Here is a 20,575-nt window from a genome sequence, read left to right on the forward strand (position 1 = left end):
GCAGAAGTAAAAAGTAAAATGCATAGATTTAGCACAAGATTTTAAAAAAACTTGTGAAATTAAGGCAAAAGGTTGGACAGGGCTTTCACAAGACCCTCAAGGAATTTTTAATAGCAAGTTTAGAGAGAAAAAAAAAAAGTTTACTACTTCTGTTTGGTTAATAGTGTATTTACAGTATGACAAAAGTTCACAACGCCTTCCCAGCTCCAACTGCTGCAGTATGGACTTCTAGCCAAATGAAAATAATTGAATTATGTACCAGACTCCAGCTCAGTCATATCTTTCTATTAAGTATTTTGCTTCGGAGTATTGAACTTTCCAAAAATTCCTACTATGCTGCCGATTGAGCGCTTTTAAAAAATTTCGTACAGAAAATTTGAAGTTTCCGGCTGATCAGATACCACCAATAAATTGTTCTACTTGCCTGCCTCAAGGAAAAACTTTTGACAAATGAATTACCGTATTTTTCGCGTCATAAGATGCACCAGATCATAGATTTACAGTAGGAAAACAAAGAAAAAACAAAAAAAACATTCTGAACCAAATTGTGTACTAATATATATGCCAGGCTCTGCACCCTGTCCCCCCTTCCCTGCAACAAACAGTTAAACAATAAATGGGAGCCCGAGACCTCGTGTCGAAGGGCGAAATGTAATACGGGGCTGGTGAGCCTCCGTGTCGCTCATTGGCGGGGCGGTCGGGGGGGCGGAGGAATTCGCGCGGTGGCTGATTGGCCTACTAAAAGGCAAAAGCCAATTTTAAATTTGATTGGTTGGGGAGGCGGTATGCGTGCGGAGGTGAGGGGATTAAAGGGGGGAGGCAGTGGAGGACTCAACCATTTGGGTCCTCCAGGGCGTTTTTTCCCTCCCACCCTCCCTTTGTTTTCTTGTTCTAGGGCAGGGGTGTCAAAGTCCCTCCTCGAGGGCCGGAATCCAGTCGGGTTTTCAGGATTTCCCCAATGAATATGCATTGAAAGCAGTGCATGCAAATAGATCTCATGCAGATTCATTGGGGAAATCCTGAAAACCCGACTGGATTCTGGCCCTCGAGGACCGACTTTGACACCTGTGTTCTAGGGAGTAGCTCGGGGGCGGATCTCCCGAGCTACTCGGTCATTAGGGCTCATCGGGTGATGAGCGGTGGGCCGGCGGGGTGGCGTGCCTGGTGGGTCAGGTGACCCGGATAAAGGGGCATGAGGGACATGCCACCCCTCTGACCCTTGTTGAAGTGGCAGGGTCGAGGGCACTGAATGTTTGTTTTGGTAGCTCGGGAGGAGCTCTTGGATTTATGTTAATTAAAGTTGTGATGGAAATTATAATATGTTAATTTTTATTATTAATAAACTGAGCTGCGGCTAATTACCAAATAGAGTTGGCGTTTTTTGTTGAATAGGTAGGATGAGTATCAGGGGATCTAGGGTATGGGTCACAGGGAACAAAGGAGCCCATCCAGATCCCGTTGTTAAAGGAAAATCGAGTGACATTTCTTCCGGGACATTCAATAGCATCTTTTCTGCAAGTTTAAAGTCCTACGTGAACTTCTCTGAGTTTGTCAACAACCACTATTTCTGTCACTTTTTCTTCAGTTCCTCGTCTTCACTTAGCTCCATTCTCTTCAGTGATCACCATTTTAAATTCAATCAAAGCATGTGTTTTGTAACACTAGTTTGCTATGTACCATATATATGTAGGGTGTTTTCATACATTTTAATAAAAGAAACAGATTTAAAATGTTAAACTCCCTCTGTACTGATTTCCTGCTTTTTTCCCCCCCCTATATAACACAGAAGCTTTAACACTTGTGTATGTATAGTCAAAAGCTCTAGCATTTCACCTTAAGAAAGCAATCTGATCACATTCATCTACAATCTTGTCACAGTCCTTCGGGAAGTTTTAAATTGTTTTCTTGCGACTGTCTTTCTTCTGCTTCCAAACCCGATGCCCTTTTATTTTCTTACTGTTCCAATTTTCAAGTTCTTTTAGCACCCGTTTCTTTTCCCAAATCTAAAAAAAGTCAGTAAATTTCATCAAACCGAGTAGTGACCCTTATTGCTCCCCGGCCACGCACTGTCCGCAGGCCACTTGCTGGCACATTTTGCAAAAGAGTTGCTTGGGGCAGGCAGAGCCTTTCAGCCTGGGAGGCTCAGCCTCCCTGTCCCCACCTTTGCAGTCTCTGCTTGCCGCTTGATCAGTTTGACCACCTCAGCCAGTGTGGGCAGACTGGAGGCGCCCCCCGGCACGGCGCTAACTTCGTAGCAGAGGGGGCATGACACCTGTGTCTCCCCGGCCAGGGAATGAAGGGGCTTCAGGCCGCGGCCCGGGTCTGTGCTAGTTGCTGGATGGCAGCCTCCTCATGATGTCGGGGCCAGCGGCGCACAAGCACGCTCCTGCATGGGCACGTGCCACTTCTCGTGGGACTCCAGCATGTGGGCCCATGCAGGAGCATACTTGTGCGCCGCTGGCCCCATCATGAGGCTGCCACTCAGCGACTAACACAATCAGGAAGTAGCCTGGACTGGCCCACAGCGCCCCATGAATCAGGGAGGGAGAGAGGCAGTGCTCCGTTCTGGAGGAGACAACGCCTGACTCGGGACCAGGTCTCTGCATCTTCATTTTGCTCCTGAGGTTCTTTGGAGGAGCAGGAGTTGGCAGATATGCGCGAGAGAGTATATATATAAAAAAAAAAAAAATAGGTTATCGGGCGGGCAGAGGTGTTTAAAAAAATTGTATTTGCTCTATAAGATGCACCCACTTTTTTGGGGAAAAAAATTTGTCTTATGGAGTGAAAAATACGGTATATGCAATTGGATTACATGTGTCCGACAGTTTACCTGTTGACACCGATTTACAGAACTTAATGGCAGTTTTGGAAAACTCGTATGCTAATATTAAAAAGAGCTGCACTGATTGTTAGTTTTATATTTGAGCACGATCTTAATTCTAGAATAAGATTATTTTTCAAAAGCTCCGTTTCACAATTTTGTGGCCCAAAAATTTGGTTCTATCATGATGTAACAAAATTAACCCAAGAAAAGACGCAGGTTATTTCTTGCAATGAGAAGAGATTTGACAAGGAAATTGGGTGCTACCTTTATGGTAACTTAGCCCTGCAAGTGTATTATTAAAATAAGGGTTTGAAATATATATTTTATGCACCCGATCCGCTAAGATCCTTTTTGGACCTCAAGGGGTTTTTATTCGAGCCAGACACTCCATCTCTTAATTACTAACTGGGGAGTTTGACATTAAGCCTTTTCCTAACTAGTTTATTGTAACTTCTCTCGGTAATTTTAATTCCTCCTTGCCTTCTGTTTGTGGTCTAAGAGCGAGCTATTTCCATAAGACTGTTATTACTTCTTAGTTTGTATTTAGATTTATTTTCATATTGGATTATGGCACTGTATTTCCTTAAACAAGTTGTTATACTTGTGAAAGTTAGAATTAATAAAAATTTAGAAAAGTATTTTGCTTTGTCTCTACTGTAGTTCTTACTGTATATATTCAAATATAAACCAAAAAGGAGGAAAAAAGGTTGACTTGAATATAAACTGGGGTAGGGAGAGGAGCTCTGCACCCAGCCTCCCCCCAAATCCCTCCCCTTCCCAGCTCTGCACCTAGCCCCCTCCCTCCTTCCCTGCTGGTCTCGGCACCCACTCCCAATCTTTCCCTGCCCAAGTTCGGTACCCTGTCCCCCCTCCCTTCTAATGTCTTACAGGCCTCTCCACCAGTAGGCGGGAGGGATCCCTCCAGTCCCAGCCCACCACTGGACCACAGGGTCTTATGGTAAGCCCAGTACAGGCCTGCAACAGGTTCGGAGGGGGCAGGTCAGCGATGAACTGAATAGAAACAGAGGCCCCCATTTCAGAGTCATTTTATTGGCCCAAAAAATATATGGTAATTCTATCAAAACTGGTGCAAAGCCACTTACTCCAAACTTTCAGAAGCATAGCTCCTGACCAGCATTTATTTATTATACTAAATTCAACTTCCATTGGGGGGGGGGGGGGAGGGAAGATGCCCATTTTTCCATTACTGTTCTACTCAAATGTCTAAATAATCTGATTGGGTCCAATAACCTGTATGGCTGGACTTGTATAAGTTCATGAACATTTACAGTGGTTTTCAACCCAGTCCTCAGGGACCACCTGGCCGGTGAGTTTTCAGGATATCTACAGCAGGGATCTCAAAGTCCCTCCTTGAGGGCCGCAATCCAGTCGGGTTTTCAGGATTTCCCCAATGAATATGCATGAGATCTATGTGCATGCACTGCTTTCAATGCATATTCATTGGGGAAATCCTGAAAACCCGATTGGATTGCGGCCCTCAAGGAGGGACTTTGAGATCCCTGATCTACATACAGTAAATATGCACGAGTGAAATTTGCATGTGCTGCCTTCTTGGTATACAAATCTCTCATGTATATTCATTGTGGATATCCTGACTGGCCAGGTGATCCCTGAGGACTGGGTTGACCACTTAAGTAACATCACCAATCAATAAGGAATGAATTTAAACACCTATTAATTTTCTTTCCTTGAATCCCACCAGACTAGTCCAGACCAGACTTTTTATATCACCTTACAAGATCTAATCTAATGCAATATTCCTGAATTGTTCTAATACTATTTAGTTCAAGGTGATTTACATCAAAAAGAAGCCATAATTCTATGGGAAAATACAATTCCTTGCATTTTTTTTTTTAAAAAACAAAAAACTAAAAAGTACTAACTTTTTTTAAATTTCAAAAAACAATTGCTGGTCATAAATGGTTATCTTGAACCTACTGCTCAGTTTAGACCAGTGATTCCCAACCCTGTCCTGGAGGACCACCAGGCCAATCGGGTTTTCAGGCTAGCCCTAATGAATATGCATGAGAGAGATTTGCATATGATGGAAGTGATAGGCATGCAAATTTGCTTCATGCATATTCATTAGGGCTAGCCTGAAAACCCAATTGGCCTGGTGTTCCTCCAGGACAGGGTTGGGAACCACTGGTTTAGACAACCCCCTGCCTCCTGAGAAACTGCCACGGAAATGTGTGCATTACATCAGTCTTATGAAAACATGCCACCTTGTCCGAAAGTGGCAACAACCATGGTTTCTCCAATACAAGCCACAGGCTTTGAACCATAAGCTAGAGAACCAGATTAACCGAACACTCCCCTGTTCTTATTTCGAAGGGGATGTTATTGTCAATCAAGAAACAAATACACCTAGATCCACCTGTAATGAGGCAACAGAACTTCACCTATGAAAACTGCCATAGCCTTCCTGGGCACGTTCCGACTTTTTAGACCAATCAATTAATATGATCGCAATATATATATAATCTTCATAGTTTGAGTTTCTGTGTTGAGTCTGGATAATTGAGAGAAGTTAAACTGATCATGAAACAAGACACTGAAAGAGACCATGTTGGGTCATCAACTGAATCCTTTTACAAGGCCATTACACCTAGAGGACTTTATTCATGTGTTTCTACATGGAATTGATTTTGAGTTTATAGGTCGACGTACTCTATCCCACTCCCTACTTGTGCTCTCTGGCGGACTTTACATGGGTTTCTGTTCCCTTTTCTTTGTTTTAGAAAAGCTTTTTAATTCATTTTCTATTTTGTTGTCCCCAAAGAGCTCAGAACGGGCTACAGTAAACAGATATTATATAAAGGTTACAATTTGACATAATTACAGAACAAGTTTACAATACAAGGTTGTATCCTAACTTGGTACAAACTAGGGGTCTAGTACCAACAAATAGGGTTTCCAAGTTACAATGTGCCACAGTTACCCTTAACAGTGCATGATTTTTGACATCAGTTTCTATCACAACGCGACACATACCGGGATCTACCAATATACATTTCTCGGTAATCAATTGGACATGGGCAGGTAATGGTTACTTTTTTGTGTGTACGGCAGCTTCTAAAGCTAAGGGCCATCTCATACCTAGGGCTCCTTTCACTAAGGTGCGCTAGTGTTTTTAGCGTGCGCTGCATTGCCATGCGCACTAACCCCGTGCTACGCACCAAGAACACACACCAGCTCAATGCCGGTGTTAGCATCTAGCACGTGGGGCAATGCAGCGAGCGCCAACACCGCTAGCGCACCTTCGTAAAAGGAGCCCCTAGTGTAACTTATCATGGCGACGGGACTAAATTGCGCGAGACAATGGGGCGCCGACAACTGAACGCAAGGTTGATGGCGCGCTGAAGAAAAGCACTATTTTAAAGGGCTCCGACTTTACTTAACAGACATCACGCTGGTGTTGTGGGGGGTTTGGGGGGTTGTAACCCCCCCCCCAACATTATACTTAAAACTGAACTTTTTCCCTAAAAACAGGCAAAAAGTTCGGTTTCAAGTATAATGAGGGGGGTTACAACTCCCCAAACCCCCCCCCAACGCCTGCGCGATGTCTGTTAAGTAAAGTAGGGGGGTTCCCCACCAACACCCCCCGTCGGAACCCTTTAAAATAGTGCTTTTTTTTTGGCGCGCTGTCAACCTTGCGCTCAGTTGGCGGCGCGCCGTTGTCTTTAGCGATTTGGTCTATGAACCAACTATCATTGTCTTTAGGCCGGGTTTTAAGTAATCAAGAATGTCCCAGTTTTTATCTGCGAGGTCATTTGATACGATGCCTTTGTTATTTAGTGATCCAGCATTTAGAAGTTGTACCTCCAATCTATTAAGCCCTATTTCAATATTTTCCTCTATGTAATTCTAACCACCACATTTTTTGCAACAGAATATGCATTATCTACCAGTGGCAAGGTGTCGAAAGACATTTTAAATGATTTTAAATAAAATGAAGGTTTGCAAAAGCATCCCATTAAACATTTATACGAATTAACTACAGCAAGTGTCCAAACTGTGCACCGCATGCTGTGATCCTCCTTGGGGACAGCTGGTACCTAAGATTCGGTGCCTGCGTCTGAATCCACTGCCAAGAGCCAGGACCAAAGATCCAGCACTAGAAGGCAGCATTTAAGGTCAGGCTGGATGTACGATGGGAGGGGAGATGTGCTTTTTGCTTGGGTTGTGTGCACATGAGGAAAACTTTTTTTTTTTGAGCCAGGAAAAGTTTCTACGCAACTCAGTGACTCATGTTTCCCAGGTTCCCTTAACAGTTGCATTGCCTATACTAAGAAACTGCTAAGCTGCATCTTGCATCAATGAAGCCATAACACATTTAAAGAGGTTTCAAATTTGGGGGGGGGGGGGGGAATGGAGGTAGCAACTTCTGCAGTGTAATCCCCTACAATATGAACATTCCCGAACCAGAGTTAGGAAAGGTCCATGAAGAAACTCGAGGATTTTATATTTACATCCAACTGTCTATTTTGTTTGGCTCTGCACTACGGTAGCCAGATGGACTGGAGAAAAGTGAACTCCAACAGTACATGGATGTTTAGAGGATCCATTTAAATGTGCCCTGAATCCAGGGCAAGTCAACAGGATGAATCCTGCCCCTGAGATAATGTTCTCTTCCTCAACCCACCCAAATCCAGGCTTTATTCATTCTCAAATCTACACATTTATAATATAATAATAATAATAATAAGTTTATATACCGCAATACCGTTAAGTTCTATGCAGTTTACAATAGATTAAGTGAGGTACTAAATTGATTGAATTTAAGAGGGGGGAAGAGGAGAGTTAATAGGACCAGAAATGCGTCGAGGAGAAAGAGATTAATAGGACAGAGGAGAAAGAACAACTCGGGAACTAGGAAATCAGCTCTACAGCCACACAACAGCTTTAGGGGAGAAATCCCATCACAAAGAGGCTCATTTCAGGCTGCCAGTGGAAACTGGGAATTTGCTGATCAAGTTAAAACATAACTGATTAAAACAGCTTCAGGGTAAGAGGCAGAGTGGCAGTGTTTCCTACCAATGGAGGCCAACAAGGGCATCCTCTCCGCCGAGAAAGTGACTCAAGTCCCCATTCATACTCTACTTAAGTTAGAGTCGCTTTTAACCCTTTCAGGACCAAGGGACATATTTGTCCCATAACTTTAAAATCCTATAAATTTTGATTGGGATAGTCTACAGTTCTAAATTTGATATGTACGGATTCCATATGATACTGCCTTTATGTAAACAAACTGGTTCCGACATTCATTCATTAGCGTCATTGCCAGATTGGCGAGAAGATTCACTTGCCACACTGTCCATAAGCCAGAAGTGTGATTTTTTTAAATAAAAATAATGATATTTCACAAAAAAAAATAAATTTTTTGGCATCTGCAAGCCCTTTTTACCATAAAAATGTCGTCAAAACCACAAAAATTGGCCTACGATCCTTATGGTCCTGAAAGGGTTAAGCAAATAAGGAAATCCACAGCTGCTCACAATGTTTCATCCAGCGATTGTACCCCACGTTCAGTACTATACCATTAGATGTCCTGAAGGTGTCTTAGAACAGATTTTCCTCCATGTGTTGTGTAAGATTGCTGAAATTGTATTTGGAACCTATATAACACAGGCCATACTGGGTGAGACCCACAGGTTCATCCTGCTCAGTCCAGGTCAAGTGCCCAGCAAAAATCCTCCCCCCCCCCCCTAAAGATTTAGTCCTTCATAACCAGAGAAAACCAGCATCTCGCATCTACATGGCTAGTATTAAGTTTTGTTTTAGTACATTTGCTTTCATATCCACTCTTCATGGCCCGGGTCCTAGAACTCTTTAGAAAGAACCATTTCTTATTTACTTGTCCCGACAGATATCTATCATGTCAACTCCCCCTGAAAAAAATCCATGTAAACCATTCTGAGCTCCCCTGGAATACTGCGTCCAGCATTGGTCGCCATACTTGAAGGACACAGTACTACTTGAAAGGGTCTAGAGAAGAGCGCCTAAAATGGTTAAGGGGCTGGAGAAGTTGCCGTACAGTGAAAGATTAGAGAAACTGAGCCTTTTCTCCCTCAAACAGGAGATTGAGAGGGGACATGATCAAATCAATATTTGGTCTGGCTCCCACTTACCTGGTTTCCCACTTCAATCTGGCAAATTATCTTAGGCCCACACGAAGAATTCATCTGTTCACCTGTCCGACAATAAAAGCCTGCCACTACAAAAGATTCTTGGACAGAACTCTTGCCTTCCAGGCAGGCAAATGGAACGACTGGCTTAGTAACGTTTTTGCGTGCTCTTCATCCTACTTCAATTTTAGAAAACTATTAAAAACAAGTCTGTTCAATCGATTTGTTAACTAAGAATCTTCTCACCACTTCTTATTCAGTCCTGTAACCCTATGAACCTTTTAGCTTTCATATTTTTTATTATGTAAGATTGTCTTGCTGACTTTGATTGTAACCTCTTCGCTGATTGTCCAGCGCCTCTTGCTGTAAACCGCCTCGAACTTATATGGCTTTGGCGGTATATAAGAATAAAATTATTATTATTATTAAGGTACTGAAGGGAATAGACTTAGTAGATAAGGACAGGTTGTTCACCTTCTCCAAGGTAGGGTGAACAAGAGGGCATTCTCTAAAGTTGAAAGGGGATAGATTCCGTATGAACGTAAGGAAGTTCTTCTTCACCCAGAGTGTGGCAGAAATCTGGAACGCTCTTCCAGTGTCTGTCATAGGGGAAAACACCCTCCAGGGATTCAAGACCAAGTTGGACAAGTTCCTGCTGAACCAAAACATACGCAAGTAAGGCTAGACTCAAATAGGCACTGGTCTTTGACCTAAGGGCTGCTGCGGGAGCGGACTGCTGGGCATGATGGACCACTGGTCTGACCCAACAGTGTCAATTCTTATGTTCTTACAGAAAATAAACAAACAGCTTAGCTTTTTCTCACAGGGGAGCCTTTCCATTCTTTTCAGGCATATTTTTCCGATTTTTTTTTTAGCTCCACCTGCACAAAACCCAAGATACTATTAAACTCTAATGTATTTGGAGACTGCAATAGCAATTCTAAGGAAAGGAATGGAACAAAATAGGTTTTCCAACCATGGCAGTGAGCTCAGGATTTCAATCATTGGCCACAATAACCCCCAGATTCCCAGTGGGGAAGCTAATATGGAACCCAGTATCCCATAGCTATACTGTAGTTTGGCTTCTTCTCCATCACTTTGCAGCTGTCTATACTTTTCATCTCCTATTTAGCAGCCTGGTCCCCCAATCCCAGGGCCCCCCTACTTTAAAGAAAGTCACCAGCCCATAAGATCTCACTCCAGTCCCAGGATAGATTCCTGTGGTATTCCATTTAGCTTTCCTTGAACAAAATAAATCACTACTTTATCATTAGGAATTACCCAATTCACAATAGGACCCTATGCCACGACTATTTTCCGATGAATCTTGAGAACTATCAAACACCTTCTGAAATAGCCAAATACAAACTACACAAAGGAGGTAAATTCAAATTCAACAAATTTAAGCTAAAAGGGACATAATAGTTCATCTAGCTCACTAGTTCGTCCTCACAATGGCCAATCCAGGTCACTAGTGCCTGGCACAAACCCAAAGAGTAGCAACATTCCATGCAGAATCCCAAAGAGTAGCAACATTCCATACAGAATCCCAAGTAATAGCAAGATTCTGAAATCAACAAGTTGCAACATTCCATACAGAATCCCAAGGAATAGCAACATTCTGGAATCAAAGAGTAGCAACATTCCATACAGAATCCCAAGGAATAGCAACATTCTGGAATCAACAAGTAGCAACATTCCATACAGAATCCCAAAGAGTAGCAACATTCTGGAATCAACAAGTAGCAACATTCCATACAGAATCCCAAGGAATAGCAACATTCTGGAATCAACAAGTAACAAGATTCTAGAATCCCAAAGAGTAGCAACATTCCATACAGAATCCCAAGGAATAGCAAGATTCTGGAATCAACGAGTAACAAGATTCTAGAATCCCAAAGAGTAGCAACATTCCATGCTACCGATCCAGGGCAAGCAGTGGCTTCCCCCATGTCAGTCTCAACAACAGACTATGGACTTTTCCTCCAGGAACTTGTCCAAACCTTTCTTAAACCAGTTATGTTATCCACTCTTACCACAACCTCTGGTAGTATGTTCCAGAGTTTAACTATTTTCCAAGTGAAAGTTTCAAAAATACACTCAACAGCACTGAAATTCAAATAAGATATACAGTCAGCGTCAACTTATGAAACATCTAATAAGGGGTGAAGGGGGATGGGACTTGTATACCGCTTCTTCTGTGTGTGGTTACAATCAAAAGCGGTTTACATATTTTGTGCCTGGACAATGACATGTTAAGTGACTTGCTCAGAGTCACAAGGAGCTGTTGTGGGAATCAAACTCAGAACCTCAGGATGCTGAGACAGCGGCTCTAACCACTAGGCCACTGCTCCACACATTAGAACACGTAAACAGATCATGATGCTAATGCATTCCTACAATACAACTTATCATATAGCCGAGGGGCCCAGTGCAGATATTACATGGGGACAAGATGGATGGTACAGAGTCTGTTGGGATTACAGATGGATGGCCCAGTGTTACTGTAAACCAGTGATTCCCAACCCTGTCCTGGAGGAACACCAGGCCAATCGGGTTTTCAGGCTAGCCCTAATGAATATGCATGAGAGAGATTTGCATATGATGGAAGTGATAGGCATGCAAATTTGCTTCATGCATATTCATTAGGACTAGCCTGAAAACCCAATTGGCCTGGTGTTCCTCCAGGACAGGGTTGGGAACCACTGCTGTAAACAATAGTCTAATGGCTAGTGCAGCAGGCAGTGTTAGTTCAGGGAAACCAGGGTTCAAATCCAGACATTCCTTGCGACCTTGGAAAAAATAACTTAACTCCTCTATTACCTCAAATAAGCCTTCTAGGGCAGCACCAGAATATAACTGAAAGGCAATAGCTTCTCTCCCCCCTCTATCCCCCCAACATTAGCCAGAAAATGTCATATCGTAGCCCGATGTAGCTGATCAAGTATGGAGCTAGGCCAGAGGTAGACAATTCCAGTCCTCGAGAGCTGGAGCCAGGTCAGGTTTTCAGGATATCCACAATAAATATGCATGAGATAGATTTGCATCTCAAGGAGGCAGTGCATGCAAATCCATCTCATACATATTCATTGTGGAGATCCTGAAAACCTGACCTGGCTCTGGCTCTCAAGGACCAGAATTGCCTACCCCTGAGCTAGGCAAATGTGCTTCCAATGAACACAAGAAAATAGCAACCTTACTGGGTCAGACCAAAGGTTCATCTAGCCCAGTATCCCGTCAATCCAAGTCACAAGTACCTGGCAAAAACCCATGCCACCGATCCAGGGAAAGCAGTTGCTGTCCCCATGTCTGTCTCAACAGCACATAATTAAAGTTTTCCTCCAGGAACTTGTCCAACCTTTTTCCTTTTTTTTTTTTTTTAAACCAGCTACATTAACTGCTCTTACTACATCCTCTGGCTTAAGTTAGAACTAGAGGGCTACTAAGTTACCCAGTCCCAGGAGGGAGATTTGAAGCCAGCTTGTGTACGACAAGCTTATCCTGGTGCATTATGGGAAGCATAGCATTAATTCCCATAGGTCAGGGATGTCAAATTCCCTCCTCAAGGGCCGCAATCCAGTCGGGTTTTCAGGATTTCCCCAATGAATATGCATGAGATCTATTAGCATACAATGAAAGCAGTGCATGGCCAATAGATCTCATGCATATTCATTGGGGAAATCCTGAAAACCCAACTGACACCCCTACCACAGGTAGAATCAAGGACTAAAAATAGCATATTGAATTGGGATAGAAACTTAACAGGACTGCCGGACATCCTCCTGGAGCCAAGTAATTTGGCAACTCTGGAGCCGTGAACCACCAAGAAAAAGTTATTTCACCCTCTGTTGCCTCTAGTAGGAAACCAGAGATGCCAACAATAGACTATCCACAAAGAGGTCTTCAGGGGCGAGGGGGCATGGAGGTGTCTGCGGAATCCATTTCCAAAAATGTGCGAGAAAGGTCTTCACAAATAAAGCAGTGGAAGACTATTTGCTCGTGAACGGATATGGCTAGAAAGGGAGTCAGTATTAGGATGGTAGTAGGCAGCTTGTAAAGTTGAGGGCTGAATCAACCCTAGATTTTCGATGGCAGGGGAATGTTGGCCTCCAGCTTTGAATATCAGCAACCCAGACGCTGACTAGGCAGAGACCAATATTTTGACTCGTTAACACAGCAAGTGAAGCTAGGACAGCTTTGGCTGGCCTAACCGTACCCCCCAAACACTACCTCTGGACCTCCCTTAATCTAGCCAGATAAAGCCGATGTTCGGTGGCCCATTAAATGCTCCTGAATATTAGTAGCTAGCCAGGTTAATAGGGTTGAACTGGGAAGGAACCTCCCCTGCCCAGTTAAAACCCCTTAAATATTTAGCCAGGCCAATTGCACAGGTGCATCTGTACCAGTGGTCTTCACTCTGGCCCAGTTTTCAATGGGACGGACTATTAGCACCCAAAAGAAACATTCAACTGCCATGCATTCTCTTGGTCTTCAGTCACACGCACATTTGCCCCCACCCCGACCCGTTCTGCCCACTTGTCATGCAAAGTTTTCACACTTGCTGCTTGCATAAATACATTCACTACATAACATAACACTTATAGATCGCATTAGCAAAAAGTTCTACGCGGTTTACAACATAATCGTCTATATCGGGGGATCTCAAAGTTCCTCCTTAAGGGCCGTAATCCAGTCGGGTTTTCAGGATTTCCCCAATGAATATGCATTGAAAGCAGTGCACGCGCATAGAACTCATGCATATTCATTGGGGAAATCCTGAACCCCGACTGGATTCTGGCCCTCGAGGACTTGAGTTGCCCATCCCTGACATAGACACTCTAATCTAGGGGGTCTCAAAGTCCCTCCTTGAGGGCCGCAATCCAGTCGGGTTTTCAGGATTTCCCCAATGAATATGCATTGAAAGCAGTGCACGCGCATAGATCTCATGCATATTCATTGGGGAAATCCTGAAAACCCGACTGGATTGCGGCCCTTAAGGAGGGACTTTGAGATCCCTGGTCTAAGTGGAGGAGTCAGCTAGTCAGGTATTTGGAGAAAAGATAGGTTTTTAGCTGTTTTCTAAAATGCCTGTAAGAAACAGCTGTGAGCAACAACGATCTAAATTCTTTTTCACGAGAAGCTGCCCGAGATGCTACAGAGTGATTTAGGAATTTCTCGCTTTTACAACCTTTTACAGAAGGGAAATTCCTCCTCTTCTGTGATTGGAACCTTCCCACGGAATGGATACTATTGATGTCTACACTGAACTCTGTGTGTATAGCCTAATGAGTTCTGAGCATATCCGACTGCCCCCCCCCCCCCTCCGCCACATACCTTTGGGCTGTAGGCACATCACTACCTAATTAGCCTACCTTAATCCCTTTGCAGGAAAGGACTATGTGGACAGACAATCAGCTGAATTGCCCTTATCGGGTATTCTTGGAAATGACGGCTTTTCTCAACCAAACACTGGTAAAAAGCTTTGCGGGGTTTTGTTTTTTTTTAAATTGCACAGATGGAACTTATTCCCATTTTCCTCTTAACTGACATCCAACTTTAAGGAAAATACACGCACACAATTTCCACAGTTAATTGTGTTGAAGTGACTTTCTATGGATTTTCTGCCAACCCGATTCCTTACGAGGTAAAATCGACTGAAGCAAAATGTATTAAAGATTTAAGATTTCAAGGCTGCAGATTTTATTGGGTTTCTCAGTCTATTTGAAAAAGCCAAACTTGAGCTTGGCACAGTACGTTGTGAAAAATGAAAGACCAAACCAGAATCTCTCATTGTATTCTGCGCTTCTCATGTCAAATATATTTGTGGTACAATTTAAAGCAGAGCATGCAGGATTCCTCCCCCCTCCTCCGCCAACCCCACCCCCCCCCCTCCCCCAAGGTTTGATCTGTACATTTTGTGTGTTAAATTTTTAACCTCTTTACACAATTGGACAGACTGTTGGGGCAACTTAGTTTTCCGACAAACTCCCAAAATGACAGGGGTTTTATATCCCGGCCTCCCCGAGGACAGGAGCCCAGAACGGGTTACATAGTAACGTACAACAGCAAACAAGAAACAGAAGATCAAGGCGATAGAGATACAGTGAGATGAGTCAAGTTCAGTTGCTCTGGATTAGCAGACACTTAGCCTGAAGCATGCACAGGAAGAGAGTCAGTTGCATATCTATTAAAGATGCTGTGGTTTGGGAGTAACCGTCTGAAAGCTAGCTCGAACCGAAGAATATTCACTTGAACACAAGTTAAGCTATGTGGTCTCTGACCGTACTTCTGGAAATGTACGACGAGGTGAACGGTATAGCCTTAGAGGTCAAAGAAAAGTGACTGCTGGTCTTTAGCTTTTGAGAACCAATGATTCCTTACACAGAAGGTCAGCCGAGGATGGCTTGGCATAAGAGGGAGGTAGAGCAAATGCCAGCGTACACCAGCTGTCCATTAAATAAGAGGAAAGTCCTGCACTTAGTACAATAAAACATTTAAGATGTCTCCACAACCAGACAGAGCTGGGGGAAGATTGGACCCCCCCCCAAAAAAAAACAACAAAAAAAAAAAACACCCCACCTTCTGCAATTGCTTAAAGATGCCTACACATAGTAACATAGTAGATGACGGCAGATAAAGACCCGAATGGTCCATCCAGACTACCCAACCTGAGCCATTTGGCCTTTATCTACCATCGTGTTTCTATGATAAAGACAAAACCAGACACTTCTCCCTCCGTATCCGGACTCGATTATTTGCGATTTTTCAGCTGCTGACTCCGCCCCTAATTTTCATCACTTAACCCAGCATTTCACATTGGAAATCGCTGCCCCCCGGTGGTTCCTGAAGGAAATCGCTGCTCCCGGCGTGGTACGGAGCAAATCGCAGGTCGGGTTATTCATGGTTTATCTTTTTCATGTTTATTTTACTGAAAAACCGCGAACATGCAAAAAGTTATTTGCGGTTTTTCAGTAGTCATGGCCATGTTCTTCCCGCATCCCCCGCGAACACGCAGGGAATAGTGTACTTTTTTTAAAAAAAAGTTTCGACTCTACTTAACAGTGCTGCAATTTCATGACCCCAACACTGGCTGTTTTACAAAGCCGCGCGGCGACAACCCCGAAGCCCTTTAAATCTCTTTGGGCTTCGGGGCCGCTAGCACGGCTTTGTAAAACAGGCCACAAGAGAACCAAGCCTTGAAAAAACAACGCCTTGCTTTCTACATGAAGCTTTCCCGTTTCATCCGCCTGAAATGGTGCAAGTGTACAAGATGCCTTGCATTGGTACCAAAAGGCACCTTCAAAGTCCCCTTTCATTCTCCAAAACTCTCCCGTCATCTCTTCTCATATCACACGGAACAATTGCATTTCCCTCCCAAATTATACCAGCTCTTCCCACACTAAGGCAGGTAAAGTGTTTCCAATTCACACCTTACAAAGGCATCAGAAATAATCTAACCACTCCCACCTTGCCAAAAAGCAGTACATATTACCCAAATAGCCTCCCCAGACGCCTACTGGCTAACCAAGATAGTCAAATCGACACTTCTATGCAGGCATCTCCCACCCACCTTTAGGCCTGTGAACACAGTGTAACAATCAAACACATCATATCGAAAATAAATATGAATCATAGAATGAGTTAGAATAAAAACAAGATTGTGAACTTGCTGGGACAGGTGGGGAAAATACTAGTTAATGTATTGTAAACCACTTTGGGTGAATCGTTGCATGAAAAGCCGGTTATATAAGTTACGAAAAATTAAATAGAGACACCACATAACCCTTCTGTAAAGCAGAGTTTGCTTGCTCTCATTCCATGAATGAAAATCATCCCAACAGCGGAAGGTCCAACACTGCATTTTTGCCTTGCTCTGTGGTTGGGATACGAGGAACAGATTTAGGGCATCCCTTGCACCCAAGCGATGGCCACCTACACTTCATTGCTGCAGTCTTCTAAGAATAGCAAACGAAGTACATGAAAACTCAGCCACGCCTCATATCCAATGCTTCTCTGAGACATGGTCAGCCTCTCAAAGAGCTCTTAAGATGCAACTAAACCTCCCCTCTACAGAAAACCTCAAATAGCAGCGTATATTCCACTCCATGCTCACCTTCCTAGGAGTCAGAACCTGGAATAACCTCGCAGAGACAATCAGAACGGAACCCAACCACACCTCATTTTGAAAGAAATTGAAGACCCTTCTATTTGATAACTGAGCTGGTTTTAAGAAACGTTTGGACAAATTCCTGGAGGAAAAGTCCATAGACTGTTAAGACATGGGGAAGCCCTGGATCGGTAGCATGGAATGTTGCTACTCTATGGGATTCTAGAGTCTTGTTACTCTTTGGGATGCTGTATGGAATGTTGCTACTCTTTGGGATTCCGGAGTCTTGCTACTCTTTGGGATGCTGTATGGAATGTTGCTACTCTTTGGGATTCCAGAGTCTTGCTATTCTTTGGGATGCTATATGGAATGTTGCTACTCTTTGGGATTCCGGAGTCTTGCTACTCTTTGGGATGCTATATGGAATGTTGCTACTCTTTGGGATTCCGGAGTCTTGCTATTCTTTGGGATGCTGTATGGAATGTTGCTACTCTTTGGGATTCCAGAATCTTGCTATTCTTTGGGATGCTGTATGGAATGTTGCTACTCTTTGGGATTCCGGAGTCTTGCTATTCTTTGGGATGCTGTATGGAATGTTGCTATTCTTTGGGATTCTGGAGTCTTGCTACTCTTTGGAATGCTGTATGGAATGTTGCTACTCTTTGGGATTCCAGAATTTTGTTATTCTTTGGGATTCTGTATGGAATGTTGCTACTCTTTGGGATTCCAGAATCTTGCTATTCTTTGGGATTCTGTATGGAATGTTGCTACTCTTTGGGTTTTGGCCAGGTACTAGTGACCTGGATTGGCCACCGTGAGGATGGGCTACTGGGCTTGATGGACCACCAGTCTGACCCATTAAGGCTATTCTTATGACACATGAACACTCAGCAATCTCTTGATATTGACCAGACTTTTCTCTCGATTCTCCCCTTGTTCCCCCAATTCCTCCCCCCTCCATATCATACGTATCCTTTTTCTCATTACACCTTAAGTTGCCTTGAGCCTGCACAGGTTTGTGTGATGCACACATACTAGATTCAATTAGATACTGTATAAAAGACTAGGACAGACGGCCACTTAGAAAGATGCCCAGGAGGTGTCATGTGGTGGTGGGGAGAAGCAAAGAGGGCAGCAGTTTAGCAGTTACAGGGTAACCAGACCTCGAAATACAACTGCTTTACTTTTCATATTTACTCGATGCAGGTTAATGTAAAATAATTCCAGGAACTCCCTGGGAGAGTCAAGTACCGGCCCATCAAGCTCCACCCCGGCTTTTCAGAACACTCAAACGGGCTACCCAGAATGCTTTTAGTGACCATACTATTTACTTCCCTTCCCTTAAATTAATTTCATAAATTGTATAAATTGTATTTCTACCTTTTACCTACTTGTTCCAGTTTGTATTAATAGAACATAATGATTAGTCTGTATAATTTTGTCTTATTTGTATTTGTCATCCCCTGCGTATCACAATTATGTAATACGCATTGAAATATTGGATATTGCGTAAATCAAAATTTAATAAACTTGAAAAACCTCTTCCGCTCCTCCATTGCCTTTTTTTATTTAGCCCCTCCCCTTCCTTTTTAAGATTCTTCCCAGCATGCTCTCTACCTATCACATGGGACAGGCATAAGATTCTAATGCTGAATCAGTACTATATGGCTCAAAGTTGCAAAAGTCGTCTTAGGTAAGAAAAGCTTTCACACAACCACCTTAGAAGCAAGTTTAACAGAGAAAAAAAAAATAAAAATAAACCCTCCTTTCATAAATGCACACACACTTCCTACATTTACAGGAAATCCTAAAGCACCTCCCCTTGGGGATACAGCTCTAGACCCTCCCACTTGTATTGAGAACTTGGTGGGACCCCAAATAAACTTAAAAGATAGGATCCCCCCTTTCAGGAAGCAGGAAGAGAGATTCTGCAGCCATAGGAGCCAGCTCTGTGGGTGCAATGGGTGCCCAAGCACCCCCAATAGTGACTGTGTCCAGGGAGAGGTCATCTCCATTGAACATAAGAATAGCCTTACTGGGAAAGTTGGCTCCTATGACTGCAGCTGCTTTAACAGGTTAAAAAAAAATAGGAAAAAAAATAAAAAGAGCAAAGATGAGACCAGCCCTTGTGTAAAATGCCAACGGATGACTCAGAGCTGCCCCTCCTGCTCAGGGCTTAGCCCAAGTGGGGGTTCTCGGCCTGGTTTATGCGGGTCCTTGCTAAGTTTCGATCAAAAGCCCAGGGCTCAAGGTGCTCTTTAGGCAGCTCGAGAGAGAGAGTTGCAGAGCGGTTAGTTTCGCCCCTTCAGGGCTCAAAAGCCGGCTCAACCGGTTCCCTCCAGAGTCAAGACCGGGCTTAAGGACAGCCGCCTTAATCATGGCCAAGATCTTTGGTATCTTCGGCACATCGGGCTCAATTTTGGGCACACACTTAGTCCCCAAGTTCACCAAATGACAGACTAACTCCTGCCACCTTGCCTTACGTAACATCATGTTCGTTTTTAGGCTCGACTGAGACGCCCTAAGCTGGTCCGGCTCCGTCACTAAGTCTCAGATTACACCAAAGGCGAACGCACATAAACAAGGTGAGTCGCGAAGAACAAAGAGCGACTCAAACAAACAAACAAACCCACTTTGCAAGGCAGAGACCACCTGAAACCGAAGCTGGCCACCTGGCAAGCTTCGCCCGCACTTCCTGGTCCTCCTCTGGGCAAAACAGCGCCTAGATCCTGGCACTACACAGGGGAGAACCCGGGACCGGAGGGTTTCAAAGCCAGACTTAAGTGTTAAGGCAACAGGTTTAGGGGGGGGGGGACCGCTCATTAAGGCTGTGCTTGGCACTCCTCCTCCCCGAACTTGTTACAATGTTATTGGCACCAGCTGCAGCACCTAATCCCCCCCCCCTCCGATGCGCGGGCAAAGTGGCGACTACCTCCAGAAGCGCCTAGAATCAGGCACGGTCAAGGCAGGAACAGGGTACAACGATTCCGGGAGGAAAGAGAAAGCAACAAGTGTCCCCAAAGCAGAGAGTCTCCCGAGCCCCCCCTCCCCGAAAGCCACCTTCTCTGGAAGGTGGGGGTGGGGGGGGTGCTCACTTTAGGCGGCCCCGCCCGTACTGACCCAGAAGACGAAGTTGAAGACGAAGAGCAGGTACTTGATGCACTTGACCCCTCCCTTGACAGCCATGATGCTTCCACGAGAACGCGCTCCAGAGCCCAGGAAAAAGGGAAAGGCGGCAGCGGCCGCCGCTCGCTCTTATAGCGGCCACTCCCTGCCGCCAGGGCGCTTGCGCAGGTGTTGGGAGGAGTCCGGGGGGGGGGGGAGGGGGCGGTGACCGTCCCGCAGAGGGAAGGAAGCAAGCAGGGTGGGAGAGTTCACTGCCAGAGAGAAAAAGAAAGGCAGAGAAGGAAGGAGGGAGCGAAGGGAAAAGGAAGAGAGTGACACCCTCCCCCAAGGGAAGGAAGGAGGGAGAGAAGGGAAAAGGAAGAGAGAGAG

The 20,575-nt window shown here is 44.3% G+C and overlaps 1 protein-coding gene across 1 annotated transcript in view; it reads right to left on the reverse strand.

Annotated features, from left to right (window-relative positions):
* CD9 (CD9 molecule) overlaps nucleotides 1-20,352 on the reverse strand; it is a 37,020-nt gene extending 16,668 nt beyond the window's left edge. Inside the window, exon 1 of the mRNA XM_033952807.1 lies at nucleotides 20,201-20,352. Within this exon, the coding sequence (XP_033808698.1) occupies nucleotides 20,201-20,266 (66 nt within the window). The 5' untranslated portion in view covers nucleotides 20,267-20,352. The remainder of the gene's footprint in view (nucleotides 1-20,200) is intronic.
* Nucleotides 20,353-20,575: the final 223 nt, after the last annotated feature.

Source organism: Geotrypetes seraphini, chromosome 7 (assembly GCF_902459505.1).
Source record: "Geotrypetes seraphini chromosome 7, aGeoSer1.1, whole genome shotgun sequence".
NCBI lineage: Eukaryota > Metazoa > Chordata > Amphibia > Gymnophiona > Dermophiidae > Geotrypetes > Geotrypetes seraphini.